The 18,456-nt window shown below is 27.4% G+C and overlaps 1 protein-coding gene across 1 annotated transcript; it reads right to left on the reverse strand.

Moving 5' to 3' along the window:
- Window positions 1-4,124: 4,124 nt before the first annotated feature.
- LOC107444840 (uncharacterized) lies at window positions 4,125-17,333 on the reverse strand. Its single transcript, XM_016059074.3, has 5 exons — window positions 17,168-17,333; window positions 15,348-15,568; window positions 11,213-11,550; window positions 6,703-6,863; window positions 4,125-4,604 (listed from the first exon to the last, which is right to left on the reverse strand). Exons 1-5 carry the CDS (start codon window positions 17,179-17,181, stop codon window positions 4,412-4,414), a joined length of 927 nt encoding a protein of 308 aa, XP_015914560.1. The 5' UTR covers window positions 17,182-17,333; the 3' UTR covers window positions 4,125-4,411.
- Between the last annotated feature and the right edge of the window lie 1,123 nt (window positions 17,334-18,456).

Raw genomic sequence — 18,456 nt, forward strand, 5'->3', positions numbered from 1 at the left:
ATGTTTAGAGTCAGAAAAATATTGCTTTCAGGTTATTACTTTCAAAAATATAATTAAAAAACATCAGTTTTTAGGAAGCAGATTTTGTTTAATTAATTCACTTTGAAATAGCAAAATAAAATTACTCTCTAATAAGGAAATGACACCGAGTAAAACATAAAATGTTTAAATGAAACGAAACTTCTTTAATTTAAATTCTGAAGCACTGAGTTAAAATTCGTCACTTATTTTGGAGTCACTTCAATAGTTTCTAAGTTGTTCGTCTTTAGAAAAAATGCTATATACATGATACTTCTTACAGCGTAAAAGACTACTCTCACGTGTCGCACTATTGGTGCAACAGCACTTTTGTTCATGAGGGAGAAAAAATGTTATGTGTATACCTCTTATAACGTAGAAGACTACTCTCCACGCGTTGCACTATTAGTGCAACAACTCTTTTGCTTACGAGTTAGACGGTTCAAAACAAAAATTTTATGTGAGATATCTTTGTTTATTATTTTTAATACATTTTGCTATTTTTGTTGCATTTTTTCTACTTTTTCTCTTATGCTTATTCAGTTGTTCTGCCATGTGCAAGCGTGACCCATTAGCTCAGTTGGTTAGAGAGGCATGCAAATAACTCGAAGGTTGTGAGTTCGATCTTTCCATGGGCTAGTATCCCCAGTGCAGGTTCTTTTCATTGTGGTTCTTCTATGTAACTATAAAAGTAATTATATAAGTAAACTTAACCAAATAAATGGTTTTATGTCATGATGAAATTACAATTCTTATATAATATTATAAAAACATATTTTATTGTTATTTTTACCAAAATTATTACCAAAGCACCTCAGTAAAAATTGCTGAAATTTTTCTGCTCTATTAGTGCCAGAAACATGGTAAATTTTACCATATTATGATAGTTTTGATAATACTTTTTTTTCTCCGTGTGATGGAGTTGGAGCAAGTAGGGGTGGAGGGACTCACGTTCAATTATATTAATACAAGATTTTTTACACCTTCACGTTTTTATTTAAAATGAAAACCAAGCATGGTTCAATGTATCCGGAAATAGTGTTTAAATGAAATTGGACTGAGTAATTCTTGTGTAACGGGTATCTGAGCTAAAATAGCGTGTTGTCTTGATATCACTTCATTTGGATATTGTGTAAGCAATTATCACTTGATCGTTACTTGCACGCCTTGCGTGAGTTATGGCAGTTATACTGTCACGTAAAAAGTGTAATCTTTCTATAATGATTTTGTTTCCCAGTGTCCCTCTGATAGGTTTCTTATCACACGCAATTTGAAATTCCTGTGGTCAGTAATTAAATAACTGTAGCAATATACACATTGGAGGTTACCAAATGTTCGAAATATTTTTACGAACTGAACTATTTTAATGAACATCGCATCATATCTACTTTACTAATTTATCCATTACATTTAATAATATTAGTCAATCACAATTAACCTTTTTTATTGAAAAAAATTCAAAAGTATTTTCTAATGAATTATTTTAATGCTCTCAGAAAACCTGGTACAATATTGAACTATGATACAAATTTGATGCATCCTCAAACATGTTTTTAATTACGTTATGAAAACATTATATTGCAGCAAAATTTGATAGTTTTATGAATCCGATTACAGTTTTTCAATGAAAATAGATTTTATAATAATTTATAGTGATTTATTTAAACAATTTCAGAAAAATGGGTTCAACGTTGAATTATGATACATATTTTATGACACCCCGAAATTGTTTTTTAATTGCGTTATGATAGCATTATATTAATTTACAAATTTGATTACTTAATGAAACGCTTATATTTTTCGCTATAAATTTTAAAATATTTTTTAAGGATTTATATAAATATTTTCAGAAAAATTGGTTCAACGTTGAATTATGATGCGTATTTGATACAATCTCAAAATTGCTTTTTAATTACTTTATGAAAACATTATATTGTTTTACAAATTTAATTAATTTATCAAACGCTTATATTTTCAAATTAAAAATAAATTTTAAAAGTAGCTTGTAAGGATTTATTTTAACTCTTTCAGGAAAATTGGTTCAGCATTGAACTATGATACATATTTAATCCAATCTTGAAATTTATTTTTTTAATTAAGTTATCGAAGCATTATATTACTTGACAAATTTGATTACTTAATGAAACTCTTATATTATATCGTTGAAAACAAATTGTAAAAATGCTTGTAAGGATTTATTTTGACTCTTTCAGAAAAATTGCTTCATCGTTGAACCGTATTATAGTACTAATCAGATAAAATACTTAACACATTTACAATTGCATTCTGAAAACATAATATTGCATTACAATGCAAAAATGTTTTTATTTCTTGTGATAAAAAAAAAGTTAAAAATAATGTGTAACAATTTAAATTTATCACTTCCAGAAAAATTTATTCAATGTTGAACGTTAGAAATTTAGTAAAATAACAGTTTATTTAATTATTATTTCACTACATACAACCAGAGCAGTCAAATAGTCATAAACATGATGCTATTCAAACTGTTAACTGAGAAAAAAATCGTTCGTTGACTGTTTTCATCTTACACAGATCAGCAATCAGAATTTTATCTGCGAAAGCTAGACCCACAGCCAAAAGAAATCGAGCACTCATTCTTTGAAAGTTGGAGGCTGAACTCTGTGATTAAGATTACGAATTCATATTTTTATTTTTCATCATTTTTTACCTAAACTTCTTATGGTAATAAATGTGTGGTGAATGCCTTATGATGCCACTTATTATCAAGCAGATAGAAACATACTTTAATCGAGAAGAATAATCTATCAATCCCATGACCGGTAGAACAGAGGTTCGAGCCCCATTATAGATACCACAATATTTCCTCCATTCCTTCAGCACACGAGGAGTTTCCAGAGTTCTCAGTGACCCTGAACTATTTGAAAACGAAGCTCTCAAGCAGCATCACAGAGCTGCTTTACACAAAAAAAATCTAGTATTTCCAGTCTCTCACAATAGATGGAACAATTAAATTCCAAACCCAGCTTCATTCTCCACGGACATCAATCGACAAAAAAAAAAAAAAAAAAAAAAACTTAACCACAACCTAATTCTATTATCCTTTACATTAAATAATTTAGCTCCAATATCCAGCTAAATTTAATTTTTCGGATTTGAAACCATTTAAGCTGTAAATGGTTTCAAGCCCATAAAAGTGAAGAAAAATGCTCTTTAGCGTAAACTTTACGATTAATTGGATATACAGACTGAAGCCTTTTATTTTACCGCAGTTTTAAAAAAAGATTAATGCAACGGCAATTGATGCAACCAGTTTGATGCGTCAATACATTTAATATGAAATACATTTAGCATTGCATCAAATGGTATAGTAAATACATTTTCAATATTATTTTGAAAACTTTAAATTTCATTACAAAGCTGATTACGGAATGAAAGCGCTTACACGTTAATTTGTTAAACACCAAACCGTATTACATTACAATCCTTTAAACAGTTTACAATTACATTATGAAAAGATTATATTGCATTATAAAGTTGATGTGATTATCAAAACGTTTACACTTTTTGATTGAAAATAAATTTAAAAATTATTTGTAAAATATAGTTTTATACTCTATGAAAAATTGGTTCAACTTTTAATTATTATATCGGTATTTTGAACTGTAAAACGGCAAAAACTTGCTTCAATTTTAAAAATGTTTAAACTAAATACAGACAACAAAGAAATTTATGTATTGTTTTATTTGAAATATATTTCTCATACACATGAATTAAAAAATAAATAACAATAAATAAATTCAAATGATGATTTTGGAAAAGCTCACATTTTTTATATTTTGTTCTAATTCACTAATTAATGTGGAGTTACGTTGTTATCTTTATTTTTTAAATACGTTTGATTCTAATACTGGAGAAATTTACTATTTATGGTCATTTTTATGAAACAACAAAAACAACCATCATTAATTTATTTAGCTATCAAAAAATAATTTGTTACACTTTATTTGCTTCAACAACAGCAGCTTATTCTCACACATCTATTGTAAGAATTATGTTATTATTATAAGTAGTGTATTTAATAACAAATTTCTAACTTTAATTCTGTCTAAAAATAATTCAAAATATTTAGAAATCATTAAATATTTATTCAAGTACGTAACCAAATAAAAACATGACAGTGAACAGGTTTCTTATCATTAACCTAAGATGAGTTTATGTTTATGGATTAAAACAAACAACTTAAATATCTTCAATAATATGCTTACAAATTGTCTCAAACAAATGCTAGATAATTTCATGTCCGATTTCAACGATCTCTGATGGTTTCAAGGAATTAAGACATTTTTTGCAATTGTTTATCGTTATCCTTTTGTATTATTGTTGCAGACATTTGCTTCAGTAGGATTATTACTCAGCTGTGATTAGGATGGGGTATATTTCCGGATTGAGGGTACGTCGCTGTGTAATCCCAGTTGTTATCCACATAATGACAGAAGTATTTGTTGCATTGTCCCGAATTGCTTCGTCCATGTACTGCGGCTGCTTTCAGACGCTTCTTGAAAGGACGAGGGATAAATTCATTGTTCAACATATGACCTAAAAGTCTGTTTAAAGAGTAGAAACTATTTTAATTTATAGATATAACAATGACATGAAACATCATTTGTGCACAGTGAGCCAAAAATAAATAAATAAATAAAAATAAATAAATAAAAATAAATAAATAAATAAGTAAATAAATAAAAATAAATAAATAAGTGAAAATAAATAAATAAATAAGTGAAAATAAATAAATAAATAAAAATAAATAAATAAATAAGTGAAAATAAATAATAAATAAGTGAAAATAAATAAATAAATAAAAATAAATAAATAAATAAATGGAAAACACTATTTGACTTTCACAAAATTTTATTTCTGAAAAACTATTCTACTTATTTCACCCAAATTTCGTATTTTTCTATGCAAGATTACATACTTTAAAATGGCAAAAATAATAGCATACTTTACTATTCAAAATATTTTCGACTAATATTTAAATAAAATAATAAAAAATAATAAATATTTAAAAAAAATTTTTTTTAATGGTATTATCTGTGGAAAAGCGAGTTTTATATTCGTGTGGAAAAATGTTTTAATTCGCTTAAAAATTAAAATAAATATTTTAAAGCTTTAATAACATTAAAATAAAGAAACAAAACTACGACAGTTTCCCGATAAACTAGAGCTCTGAAATTTACAATTGAACCGTAAGTCTAATATGGCATAGACTATAAACCATATGTCTATATCTATAACAATGGACAATGCGCAAAAAAAGAATACCTTGAATAGCTTTTTGATCTAATTTGATTTCCACGTTATTGGACTCAATTTTAATGGTATGAAAAGGGAACCTTAAATATACTAATTAGTTATCACAGATGATATTTTAACTTGCAAAATCATGCACAAAAACGTACTTTTTCTGAATAAATTTACATTTTTTTAAACAGATAATGAATCTTAACCCCCAAAATATAGGGGTTAGCCTCAATCTGGAAAATTTGGTCCGAATAATTGGGTTAGGAGAGCTGTCGAAGGCTTGGATTTCTAAATGTTAATTTTACTTTTTTTGCAAATTTAAAAAATGTAAAAGCGAATTGAAAATTTTTGTACACAATTTTAGAAATCCGAAGATAGTTGTATGTAAAGAATAGTTCTTAATAATTATTAATTATTTTACTCAATAATAGTCGAAAACATTTTGAACCACAAGTTATGCAAAATTTTATATCAATTTAAAGAATTTACTTTTATGATGCAAAATTTGAACGAAATTTGACGAATAGTTCCTGAGAATTTAAATTTTAAATCTTCGACCTTCTAAAGGCTTTTTTTTCATCAGGAACTATTCAAATATCGTATTTTGTCGATATACCATTTTTTTAAATGATGTAAAAATTTGTATACCTTACAATTTTTATTATTTTTGACCATTATTAAATAAAATAATAATAAAAAATGATAAATAAGCGTTTTTTGTCTGCTTTTGTAACTTAAAATTTAGTTTGTACTGACTAATTACACATTTGATGTCACAATTAAAATTAAATTCTAGCTTGTTAATCAAGTTTGTTTTTTTGCGAATTTTACAGGCGAACTTTTGTTAATTAATATTTTGACCAATGATTAAACAGATAAAGTCTTAAGATTTCAACTGGAACTTCGTACTTGATGTTTAAATGTACATTTTACTAAAAAATTATTACTTGTTGAATTTTCGACAATTCTCGACTTAAAAAAATTAAAATCACAAAATTTTAAAAAAGAGTAAATGATTAAATAAAATAAAAACTTTAAAATTTAAACTTTTTAAGTACAAATTTAAAAAAAGTAAGTAAGTAAGTGAAATTAAAATTAAAAAAAAATTATTTTGTCATGAAGAAGGGAAAACGTAAGGCGTATCACTATTTTGTTAAGTTTGACTGCAACTACCCCCCCCTCCTCCCCATGTTTTTCGAAATTGTTCCCCCCGCATGTTCTTTCATTTCAAGTCCCTCAAAAATTAGTTTATCCCCTTCAAGTTTACTTGAAAAATGTAGTTTTCTAAATTTTTTGCTTTTTAAAATAATGTGTACATCGTAAAAGTATTAAAGTTAGATAAAAGCTCCTATTAAAGATAGGCAATTTTTTTTTCTTTGTAAAAATAGTTTTGATTACATGGATGTGACTGTTCTTTCAAGTTCCGGTGCATCTTCGTTGGCCGGATCTCCAAATTCACAAGATAATCTTTCCAAGCAATGATCTTCTGTACCAAGTAAACCATTGCATTGCAAGTAGTTCACCATCACACGAGATTGTTGTTTCTCATCATATTCCACCTGCATTATAAAAAAAATATTATTTAATTAAAGTTTCTAATTTGAATAAAGATGAAAATCAAATTATTTTAGTCCTTACTTTTAAAATATTTAAGAAAATGTTTTGTTAAAAGATTGTTTTTTTAAAATATATTATTAATAAAAAAGAAAACTGCTCACGCAATATCCCATGCCAACTTCGGTGATCAGCAGATTGGCCGCTCTTACAGTTGGTTTCCTCACTTATTGATTTCAATAAATGCGCATTAAACAAGGAAAAAAAAAATCCTAATTGTACTTTCTTTTTTGGAATTTCTATATAATCCAACTTTAGTGACCAGCTTGGCTTCTCTTACAGTTGGTTTCCTCACTTATTGATTTCATAAATACACATTAAACAAGGAAAAAATCAGAATTAAACTTTTTTATTTGGAATTACCGCAAAAAAATGCTTAAATTTTCAAAAAAATGGCAAAAAAACTTTATCTTTTAACCGTGCAAATTAGCAAATGAATTTTTCGGGCCAGACATAAATATTGAATGGTATATAAACTCGAAATGGTGGTTTATGGAGTCATAGATTTGAGATAAAATTATAAAATCTTTTAAAAAATAATTGCAAACATCCCAAAACATTACAATTAGAAGAAATTACATATGACTTAAAAAAACTGTTTGAGAAGTGCTTGATAAGTATTTCAATAAAATAAATTAAATTAAATGTAAAATTGCATGAAATACTTAGATATAAGTACGAAAGTAGCAATAATACAGCTTAAAAATTACGACCAGGCAAATCGACATAAGTTAAAAGATTAGATTAGATTTTGAGCCTTTTAAAACATGAAACAAATCCTTTTAAAAAACAGTTTAAAAAAGACTAATAATTCTTTGTTATTGGTATTTACTACTTTTTAAGCATTGCATTTACATCTTGCATAATACATTGTAAAATTTTCCAGGACTTTTCCAAGAAATCAGTGCCAGTCCGCCTATGATGATATGAGCTTTATGTTTCAAAAAGTCGTTCTTGGAATTAGAACAATTGTTTCAGCATTCCAGGAAGAATTCAGATCAATAAAAAATTGTTCTACACACGGCCAACTGATTTTCAGTTTCGTATTTTTTCTAAGAAAATGTCTTATTGTTTTTGCAGTTTAATATAGAATCAAATTTTTGCCACGATATCTGATTATGGCTTGTTGTATCTGTTACTTTTTGTTTTCTGTACTGCTAGTAAACTATTCTTACTAATAACTTGAAACTTATTTTCTAGAAAACTTTCTGAAACTTTTATCTATGTTGTTTACTGTTTTAAATTAGTAAGTACAGAATTAAAAAAACTTAATTTATTTTATTTCTCCATATAATTTTAAAATGAAACTTGCCTTCTCTTTTCAGCTTAGTAACAGGTTTACAGGTTCAGCTTAGTAACAGGTTCAGCTTAGTAACAGGTTTATATTAGTACTATATTATGATTTTTTCAAAAAGTTACCCAACATACTTGGCAAAATAAAAGTTTTAGAACTGGATACATGTAAGTGTCGTCATCGTAGGTAAATCGTGGCATTTGTTGATTCAGAGGCCAATCAGGTATAACACACTCACGTGACGTCACTTACAGGTATCGAATTAAATCTGACTTAAAGCACATGGTTAGGCATGATTATTTAACTTATTCTCGAGTTGCAAGCACCAAATAACGCTTTAGAATAATTAATAATAATATAATAAATAATAATTAATAATAATACAATAAATACTAATTGATAATATTACAATGATTATTTATTAAATAGCACTAAGTGCTAAGAATATGTAAAGTAGAAGTTAACTATTTTAAAATATTTAGGATCAATGCCTATTTGGAATAACAAAAATACAGATTATCAAAAATTTATTTATTTGCATTTGCACTATTCGATTGGAAAAAAGTATGTTCTCGTGAACAAAAAACTGTTTTGATGCTCAATTTAACTAGTAAAAAAATACGAAAAAATTAAGGTAAATTGATGCATGACCCATTTTCAACTAATCGCCCTCCTTATTTACGAGGATGCCATATCACTTGAGAAACTTTTCGCCACGTATTACTTTTAACCTCCATTACTAATTAAATTTTTTTTTAAAAAAACTGAAAAAACGAGCTCAACTAAACCTAAAGTAAGCCATTAAGTTTCAATTGCTGAAAAAAAGTTTCGAAGTGTCAAAATACAAACAAATTTTTGGAAGAGAACTTCTCCATTGCGTAATCATAAGTTATCTTCTAATAATATATTTTCATTTTGATATTTTAAAAATTTCTTCTCAGTATTTGAAACTTCATGGCCTACTCCAGATTTGCCTAAACTTCTTTTTTCTATACTTTAAATTTTAAATCACTTATGAAGGTGAACGAGAATTTGCGACGAAAAGTTTTTCCCGTGGTATGGCGGTCCTCTTAAGGACAAGAGTGATATAATCTAATTTTATCAAGTAAATTTTAGAAAAATTAAGTTTTGTCGTTTGGCCTTTTGCGCTCTTCTATCTTCTTAATCCAGAAAAGTTATCACCAAAGTCAAGCACTCGCGCTATAAATTTAATAAAACTTTTCGAGCTGGCTGAATAGTGCCGCTTTCAAATTCAGGATGTTTCCTTCACATTGAGAAGTTTCAGCTAAAATATGCTTTTATATTTTCTAACGAATTTAAAATTTTAGTCATCGGTTTTCCTTTCATCCGATATTTTATTTGAATTATGCTTTACAGAAGAAACAATGATGAAATGAGGGCGCAAACCATATTTTTTTTAAATGAATTGAATTAAATTTATTTAATGTTTGAACAAATTGTTTGTGTGTTAAACCTTGATAAGATACAAATTTTTGCGACCTAAATAGAAATGTTGAACTATATTATCACATATTTTAAATTTGATTACAATATAGTTCAACAATACTATGTGATTCTATAATACTATATGGCTGAACAGTACTATATGGTTCAACATTACTACATATATGATTCTACAATATTATATGTTTCAAAAATTCTACAATGGTTCTACAATACTGTAAAATTTCACTATAGTATATGGTCTAATGCAACGTTTTTTTGATGTTACACCAAATTTGGATTTAAGGGAGATAATTTGTTAAGGGAATCGTATTGCATATATTTAAAATTTGAATGAATTTTTTTACTTGTTACTTCTTGATATTACACAAATTTCTACCAACTAAATAGGGGAGATAAACAACATCATTGTATATTTTAAATTTAATAGTTTTATGGATCTATGTAAAATTTTGGTGATAGTTTTTTAATAGTTACATAGACGCTAGGAAATTATGAATCCCCCATTTTCGTTTCTGATACTGCCTGTGAGTTTATGCTATTGAGTTCCCATTTATATGTATTTTGGTAATATTTTTCAGGTATTATAAATGTTCATAATGTATTGCTTAGGGCATTTTGAAGATTTTCAGATCATCCTGCAAGCATCCTTGCCAAGTAAAAACATTCATAACATATTTCATAATATTTAAAAACTAAATTATTATTTCATTTCATCCTTTTCTTAATAAATAAAAATAATATAACTCGGTTGTCTTTTTATTCGATTACCTTGATTTGAGTTCAAAAGAAAATCTATTTTTAGAAAATTTTTCCACATCTGCCTAATATATTAACATCGAATTCGAAAACTGCTACATGGCTGCTAAAAGTTACTATTTTATTTAAATTCTTTATTTTTTCTCACACTTTATATTTCGCCAACACAATTTATTGCTTAGAGCTAAAAAAGGAAAGACTTGATAGTAAATTAAAACAATTAAAAACCAATCCATGATTTTTTAACCTTCCTTGACGAAAATTATTCATATTATTCAAAACTATTCTAATGTACGATTTCATTTCGGCTGCTGTTATATATTGAATCTTCAAATCAAAATTAAAAAAAAGAATATTTAATTTCCTCTTTGATTTTACCTCTTTTAAAAATATTTATCGAATTTTAATAAAATCGAAAAATTCAGCAACGGTGTGTAAAAGTTTTAGAATTCTATGCTAGAGTATTAAACAAATATAGAGGGAATCAAAACTAGGATTTATTCTGAACAAGTCATGGTTATTTATTGAATAAAATGATTACCGATTATATTTCTGATTTTCATTTATTGAGAAAAGGATTATATGAAATTATAATTCGGTTTTTAAATATTAAGAAATATTTATAGTGTTAGAATGATAATTTTTTATCACCATATAGCGACATGCATCGATGTGTGCGAATACCAGGCTTTTGGACTCTCCAGATTTCAATGCATTTCGATATTTTGGTTTTAAAATACATTCTGAATTAAATTATTTCAATTTAATTTAATTTACCTGGTGGAGGTAGCTTGAAACTATTTCCAGTTCTTTCATTCTTGCTGCTTTATCGGAAGGTGGCGGCATTCCAAAACGTTGGGTACCACGTCGTTTTCTCTTTTTCCCGTAGATTGGGGCACCAGCTAGTGGACCAGTGATGGTTGTCATTTGAGCTACAGGCACAACAACAGGGAAGGAAAAAATGATGCTAAGCAGAGGTGCCAGCAGTAAAGGCAATCCTGCAGCTAAGATGCGAGCTGCACGTCTTCTGCTGCTGTTCGGCCTGGGACGAAAGCCGTAAAAGTACTGACCTCTATATTCCCATGTTTCAGGCTTTACACGTCCCCTATCATTAGCTAAATATAAAATAAAGAAAGAAAAATAAAATAAAGGAATAAAGAAAACTAATCTGTACAAAACGGTATGTATCTTTAGCATATTGTTTGCAATTTACGTGTTATAATATTATATATATTATGATAATTATGATTAAATTTTGAATCCATACATGCGTTTTTATTTCTAATTCAATGAACATATGTCATTTTTAAAATATGTGTTTTAGCAACTAGTAAAACTCATGTAACTACACTAGAAAGACTAAGCGGGACTGTTCAGCCCTTTCCAGATTGTTTGTGTGTAGATTAATAACGCATCCAAATTCCTTATTTGAATTAATTTAATAAAAACAAATAATATACTTAAATAAGTAATTTTAAGAAACTGAAGCGGTAACTTGATTAAAACACCTCAAAAATATATAAATAGGAAATTCGACTGTTATTTCCGATTTATATATTTTTTAAGCAAACGATGTTTTTAATCAAGAACTAACAGTCTTTTTCGGGTAACTAACATAGAAATTTTATGGTATTTTATTCGATTTGGTTAACGAAAATATTGAATGATACAATGAATTTTCAATTATTCGTATATACATTAGTACATCCTTTTCTCTATAAATAATAATTGTAGTAGTACCTACAATTACGTTTAAATACTACTGTTTTTCTTTAAATAAAACTAGGGTACCTTATAATGCTAAATGGTACTTTTTTACCTAAAACTACCTATGATTAGGTAGTTTTGGGTAAACGATATTTGGTACCTACCAAAATACCAAAGGAGCCCCTCTGGTCCTTCTCGTCATTCTAGGTATAGGGTCTCATTTATACGTTTCTTTAAAGCTAGCAAACAAATGCTTAAATAAGTACTTAAACAGGATCAAATTATGAAAAGACAGAAATACTCAACACTTTCAATAGTTTTTTTCTCGAATTACAGAGCAACTTAACACTAGAGGGGCCAAATTGGCACCATTAGTTTTCCCTGTGTTAAATAGCGGAATTATACAAATTCAGAATGCAAAATCAATCCCAATATTATCTGTGTTGTTAACCAATATAACATTTTTTAGCGATTTGATTCTTGAACGAATCCACTAAAAACTTCCAAAAGAATTCATATAAATTACAGTAGAATTCTATATAAAATGACATTTTATAAAGAATTTTTGAGGAGTTGAATAAATTTAAAGTAATGTGGGGGAATATAAGTAAATTAGTTACTTATACATTTTGCTTGCATTTACTGTTTCAAAAGAAGATAGAAAATTTTTCCATAAATTACAAATTAAAATAATACCTATTTAACGTATATTACTCAGAGTTTTTTTAACCAATTAATTTCTATTTTAAAAAATGTAAAAGTAAAGCAATTTTTTTAAAGCGTGAAAAGAGCCTTTCAAGATTTGCATAACTTTTTAGTGGGTACAAATTTTCATTTTTCATAAAAAAAAACTACTATTTTAGTTGTTTTCTCGTGTGATATATTAATGATAAAAATTTATTTGCATAGCTTTCTCACTACGATGTAATCATTTTAATAATTTTTGTTTATTAATTCTGTTTAAAAATTACAGAACATGTTCAGTGACTATGTGAAATTGTTAATTTTTTAGTGGTTTTATTTTCCCCAGTTGAAATGAATTTCATTTATAGCAAGAATCAAATTATACTTGACACTTCTTAATTTTCATGCACTCTCCAAAAAATCGGTTTAATTTTGAACCTTAATTTCAAAATGGCTTAAACACATACAGAAAAGTAAGGAAAGTACTCGGGGAGAACAGAATTATGGCCAAAACAATAACGATAAAAAAAGTCATAAAAATAATTTTATCTTATTTTTATAAGAAAATAAATATAAAGAAAAATAAATTTATATTTCTTATAATTATTCTTCCAATCAAGATTTGAATCTGATAAATAGCTGGCCAATTCATATTCTTTAAAAAAAAATTATTATTTTTTCTTTTTATTTGATGTTAATTTTGTGTGGAAATTGCAAGTCAAATTTTATTGGGCATGCGTAAATTAATTTTTATAATGTCTCTTACTCTATCCAAATGAATTAATTTCATTGATTATATTGCATTAATTGTAGAGTATATTTCTTTTAATACAAAAAAACTTATATATTTTGAATGTTAATAATTTTCTTGATTATGTACACTATTCAATTTATTGAACGTATAAATTAGTAGTGTGGAAAATCTTAAAACCTATTTTAAAATTGCATTTAAAATAGTTTACTTTACTAGTTAATTTATGTGAGACAAAAATAATTTAATAGATATTAAAACTCCCTTTTTGTTTAAGGATATTAAAATTCCCTATTTGTCCTTAAAAAAATTTTCATTTATATTTTAATTTTTTTAAAATCCATTTATATTTTTATATAAGTGCTGAATTAGAACTCTGAATTTGGCATATTTATAACACTATATTTTTTATTAATGAGCAAGTTTTGTGAGAGGTTATCCAATAAAATGCTCTCCAAATTATATCAACTTTTGAAATACTTCAACAGTCCAGTTCATAGTTTCTACGTGATATTATATAATTTCTTATTTAATAGTAGTTTTTTAGCTAACATTTTAAATAATTCTGCTAAAAAAATAAAGATAAAAGTTTCAATAAATATTCAATATATTTTTTTACAAAAACTTAAAGAAAATTTCTACTGCACTCTGGTTTGACTAGTTTACTTAAATTGCACTAATCAGATTTTTATTACAATACATATTATGCGCAAATTTTACTTTTAATGAAAAAATACATTACAAAATATTGTTGATACAGTGCTAGAAAATATTTTGCATTACAAATAAATGTTTGATGTTAAAATATTTTGTTTAGCACTAATTCGTTTGTTTATAAAAAATGCAGTAAGGAATATATCCATTATCATGTCTAAAACTAAAAGCGATTCAACTTTTAAAATCTTTTAGGTACGGTAACTGTTCAAACTGTTCGAGCAAGGTGCATGGTCAATTGGCACCGTACTACGGAACTTCTCCAATTTTACGTTCTTAACTACGTTAATTGTCAGTCATTAACTATATTGTTGTTTCTAATGTCACTTGCCATACCAGCAAGCCTGGTTGGTGAAACCAAGCAAATTTAAGGTAAAGGTGCTATTATTGGTGTTATCTATTGCCAAGAATAGTCTTCAGCAGCACACACATGTCACAGCCCGTTTTAATGAGTGGACCCATTCATACATCCATTCCTTCATCCGCAGAAAGTAATTTTAACTAGAACTAGAATCTCCAATGCTATACCCCCAGAGGTATTGATTTGTTATGGTCACGTGGATGACTTTGTGACCCGACAGATTTAAAGGTGCACCAGTCACCATTTACTACACGGGGAGTCTTAGGCCTGCTGGAACCGAAATCTTGTTCTCACAAACTTGAGTCCAGCACCCTGTCAACCAGACTATTCCGACATTTTCTTCATATTAATAACATTCATAGAAACTGAACATAAAATATTTAATTAAATGAAAAGCTTAAAAATATTTTCAAACTTGAACTTCTATTTTTTGGATATTAAAATCCATTCGAATTTATTCAAATACCAGCAAAAACTATTTCAATACGAACTCTCAAGGCCAAAATTCAGATTTTTTCTTGTAGTAGTCTGATTATGAGATATAGTATTCTGGCCTTCAAACTAACCATGGGACAGATTAAACATGCAACAGTCACCATTTACAACACTGTGGGTAGAGGGGATCAATAATTATTAAATACAACTTTGACTAGAAAAATCTAATATGCTATGTTTCATTATAAAATGTCACTTACTTGGTTTATGATGACGAACTGTGTACATAGCAATAGGAAAAAAGATTCCATTTTGAGTTCCCTGCGTTCTTCTTCTTACTCGATTGTGGGAACTATTTTTATTGGTAAAAGATAAATCATCGTCAAAAGTCAGATTATTAATTTTCTGGCAGTAAGTGAAATAGTGGAGGCGGAACAACATCAAAAGAAAGAGAGTTGCTTTTAACAATTCAGTTAAAGTTCTGCAAAACATGAAAACAATTAAAACATTAATTTTTGTTCATAATTTTGTTGTGGATCGTATTCAGTAACTTAGAAAAAAACATCAATTCGTATATCTTAAAAATGTAAAAAGTTCCAGTAATTTTCTAAGTAGCTTTTGTACTTAATGATAAGAGATTTTGAAATGTGATGGTATAAGGATAGAAAACGTGTGAAATAAAACTTACTTCAGTATGGCATGGTTCTCTATAGTGCCGTTGTTATGTTTTAATAAATCTCGTTTAATAATGCAAAATTATATTCGTGAATAATTCCTTACAATTTCGAGCTTTCTTTCGAAGTTTACAAAAACTACTTAGAAAATTGTTTGAAATTTTTTTAATCTTTGAGATATTCAAAATATACTTTTTTTCATAAATTACCAAATATGATTCTGAATTAAATTATGAAAAAAAGAGTTTAAACCTTTTCCGCGCATGCGCAGTATGAAGGGATTAAATTAAATGCTTATGGCTTGCGAATATTCTAACGATTTTTTTTTTCAAATATAAAAATTACACTTTTGTTATAAATTAAAAATTACTACCAAAATTTTGCCTAATTTTACAATTTATATTTTTACTATTATACTAAAAAATCACAAGGCAAGAAAATTATGTCCAAAATCTTTATGAATATTTAAGCTACGGTTACGAAATTTTTTACAGTCATTACATATAATAACTAAAGTATTGTTACAAGTTATAAGCTTATTGCAAATTTTTTTTTCTCATAAAATGTTCAAAAACACTCTTTTTTGTTCATATTTTATTACAAATTCATCAATCCTTTGAAATCTTTAAATATTATTGATCCGTTTGGAAAAGTGGTTTACGTCTAAAGTTACAAAATAATTCTCTAAGTATTTCTTTAAAAATCTTTAAACATTCCGAAAGCGTCTTTTCCATTATTGTAGGGTAGTGCATCTTATTTGGGTATCGAATGTTTTAAGTGATTTAATATCTATGATATATCTATGCTAAGAGCAATAGTTATGATATATATCAAGAACAATTAATGTTATGTTCTTCTTCTATCAAGATCTACAGTCCTTAGTACGGTTTGATATTTTTTCAACTACAGAGTTCCACTGCACTTTCTCAATGCCTCTTTTTCGCTAATTCTTGATTTTTCATAACTTTTAAGTCCTCCTTAACCTGGTTCAGTGATCATAGTTTTGATTTAGGTATTTTTCCATAGTTATAAAGTTTAACTTTCCTGATTTTGCTTAAGTTTATACTTATTTTAACTATTGTCGATTCTTAATTTTAGTAGATAATTAAAGGGATATTTTTTTAAAGTTTAATGGTTCCTTTTCTTGTGCCTTTTTGGCATTTTTTAGAAATCATTACACTGTTGTCAGTAGATATAAGAAATTTTCTAAATTTTCGAAATAAATCTTGCAAAATTTTGTAATTTATCAATATTTATAAGCGAGGTTTTAAAAATCATTTTAATCTCCAAAATAAATACTCTAAGAGCTTCAGATGATTCCAAATGCACCGAACATAATTTTGAAAAAAAAAATTATTGTTTAAATTTTAAAAATAAATATTGCTATGGAAACAAGAAATATTTACCCTCTATATGCCATATTCCAAATTATAAAACAAAATCCTTGTAGTAATCTCCATCTTCGACCAAGATCACATGCCTAAAGTAAATCAGTAAACAGTATCATTGAAAAATGACCCAAAGCCTAGTCAGAACTATCCCCGCGGGAGACTGACCCGCATTCTTTATGATATTCAAATCTGTTTGCGCTTGACCAGCTACCCTTGAAGATGGCCTCTCAGCTGGACTTACGCACGGATAAGCTCATTCAATAGAGTTGCCGTCACATTTATCGTCGGAAATAGTATTTAGAAAAGACGACGCCTTCAACAATCACATCGCCAAAGACAGATACTCAGCCAACAAAGGATTCGACACCAATTTTAGTTCTTTTCAGGGTTAACCAGCCGTGTTGACGAGAACAAAACGCTATGTTGTCGGTAATTACAACACAATTGTTTTAGTACTTTTTTACATTCGCTTCTTCTTTGCAATATAACTACAAGAAAATATTGTTAGCATTTAAAATTTAGGCAATTTTAATAGCCAGATAAAAATGTTTGCAAAAATAGCGTGATATATACTTTAAAACTAAAAGTAAATTTTCTGTATAATAATGATGTAGAATAATTGAAAATACTGCTATTAACGATAACGAGGTCAAGTTTGAAATCGGTTTCTTAGCTTAACTATTAGGGTCATATTTTTTAGTTTGTGTCTACCCCTTATTTCGATGATCAAAAACAAGAACTCTTCAAAAAAAGTATACAAACTCTGTCCTTGTTGATCCGCTGAAGTTGATAAGTAAAATAAAGAAATTAAAGGTAAGGTAAATTAAAGAAATGGTGTAACAGTAATTGCATTACCCGAATTGGCTTACAGGATAGAGAAAAATACAAATTTTGAACGAAATCGGATGAATAATTCCTGAAAAATCAAGCTTTAAGAAAGTGGTTTTTTAAAAAAGTATTTTTTTTTTTAAATTTTTATTTCTTAGGAACTATTTAACCAATTTTGATAAAGAATTTTATTTTGACATACAAAACTACATTCGTTAAAAATATGTAAAAAAAATTGGATACCTTAAAAATTTTTTTTACTATCATTGAATAAAAGAATATGAAACAATAAATATTCACTATAAGAAGTTATTTTTGGAGCGATTTTTTTTGAATAAACGAATTTTATAATTGTGTGCAAAAATTTTTCAATTTGCTTAAAATGTTTTCGAGATATGGCAAAGCACGAGGAAAAATAAAATCAACATTAAGAGAGTCAACAAACTGTGAACCCTTCTGAGTCAGCTATTAGGAGC

This window comes from Parasteatoda tepidariorum, chromosome 7 (genome assembly GCF_043381705.1).
Source record: "Parasteatoda tepidariorum isolate YZ-2023 chromosome 7, CAS_Ptep_4.0, whole genome shotgun sequence".
NCBI lineage: Eukaryota > Metazoa > Arthropoda > Arachnida > Araneae > Theridiidae > Parasteatoda > Parasteatoda tepidariorum.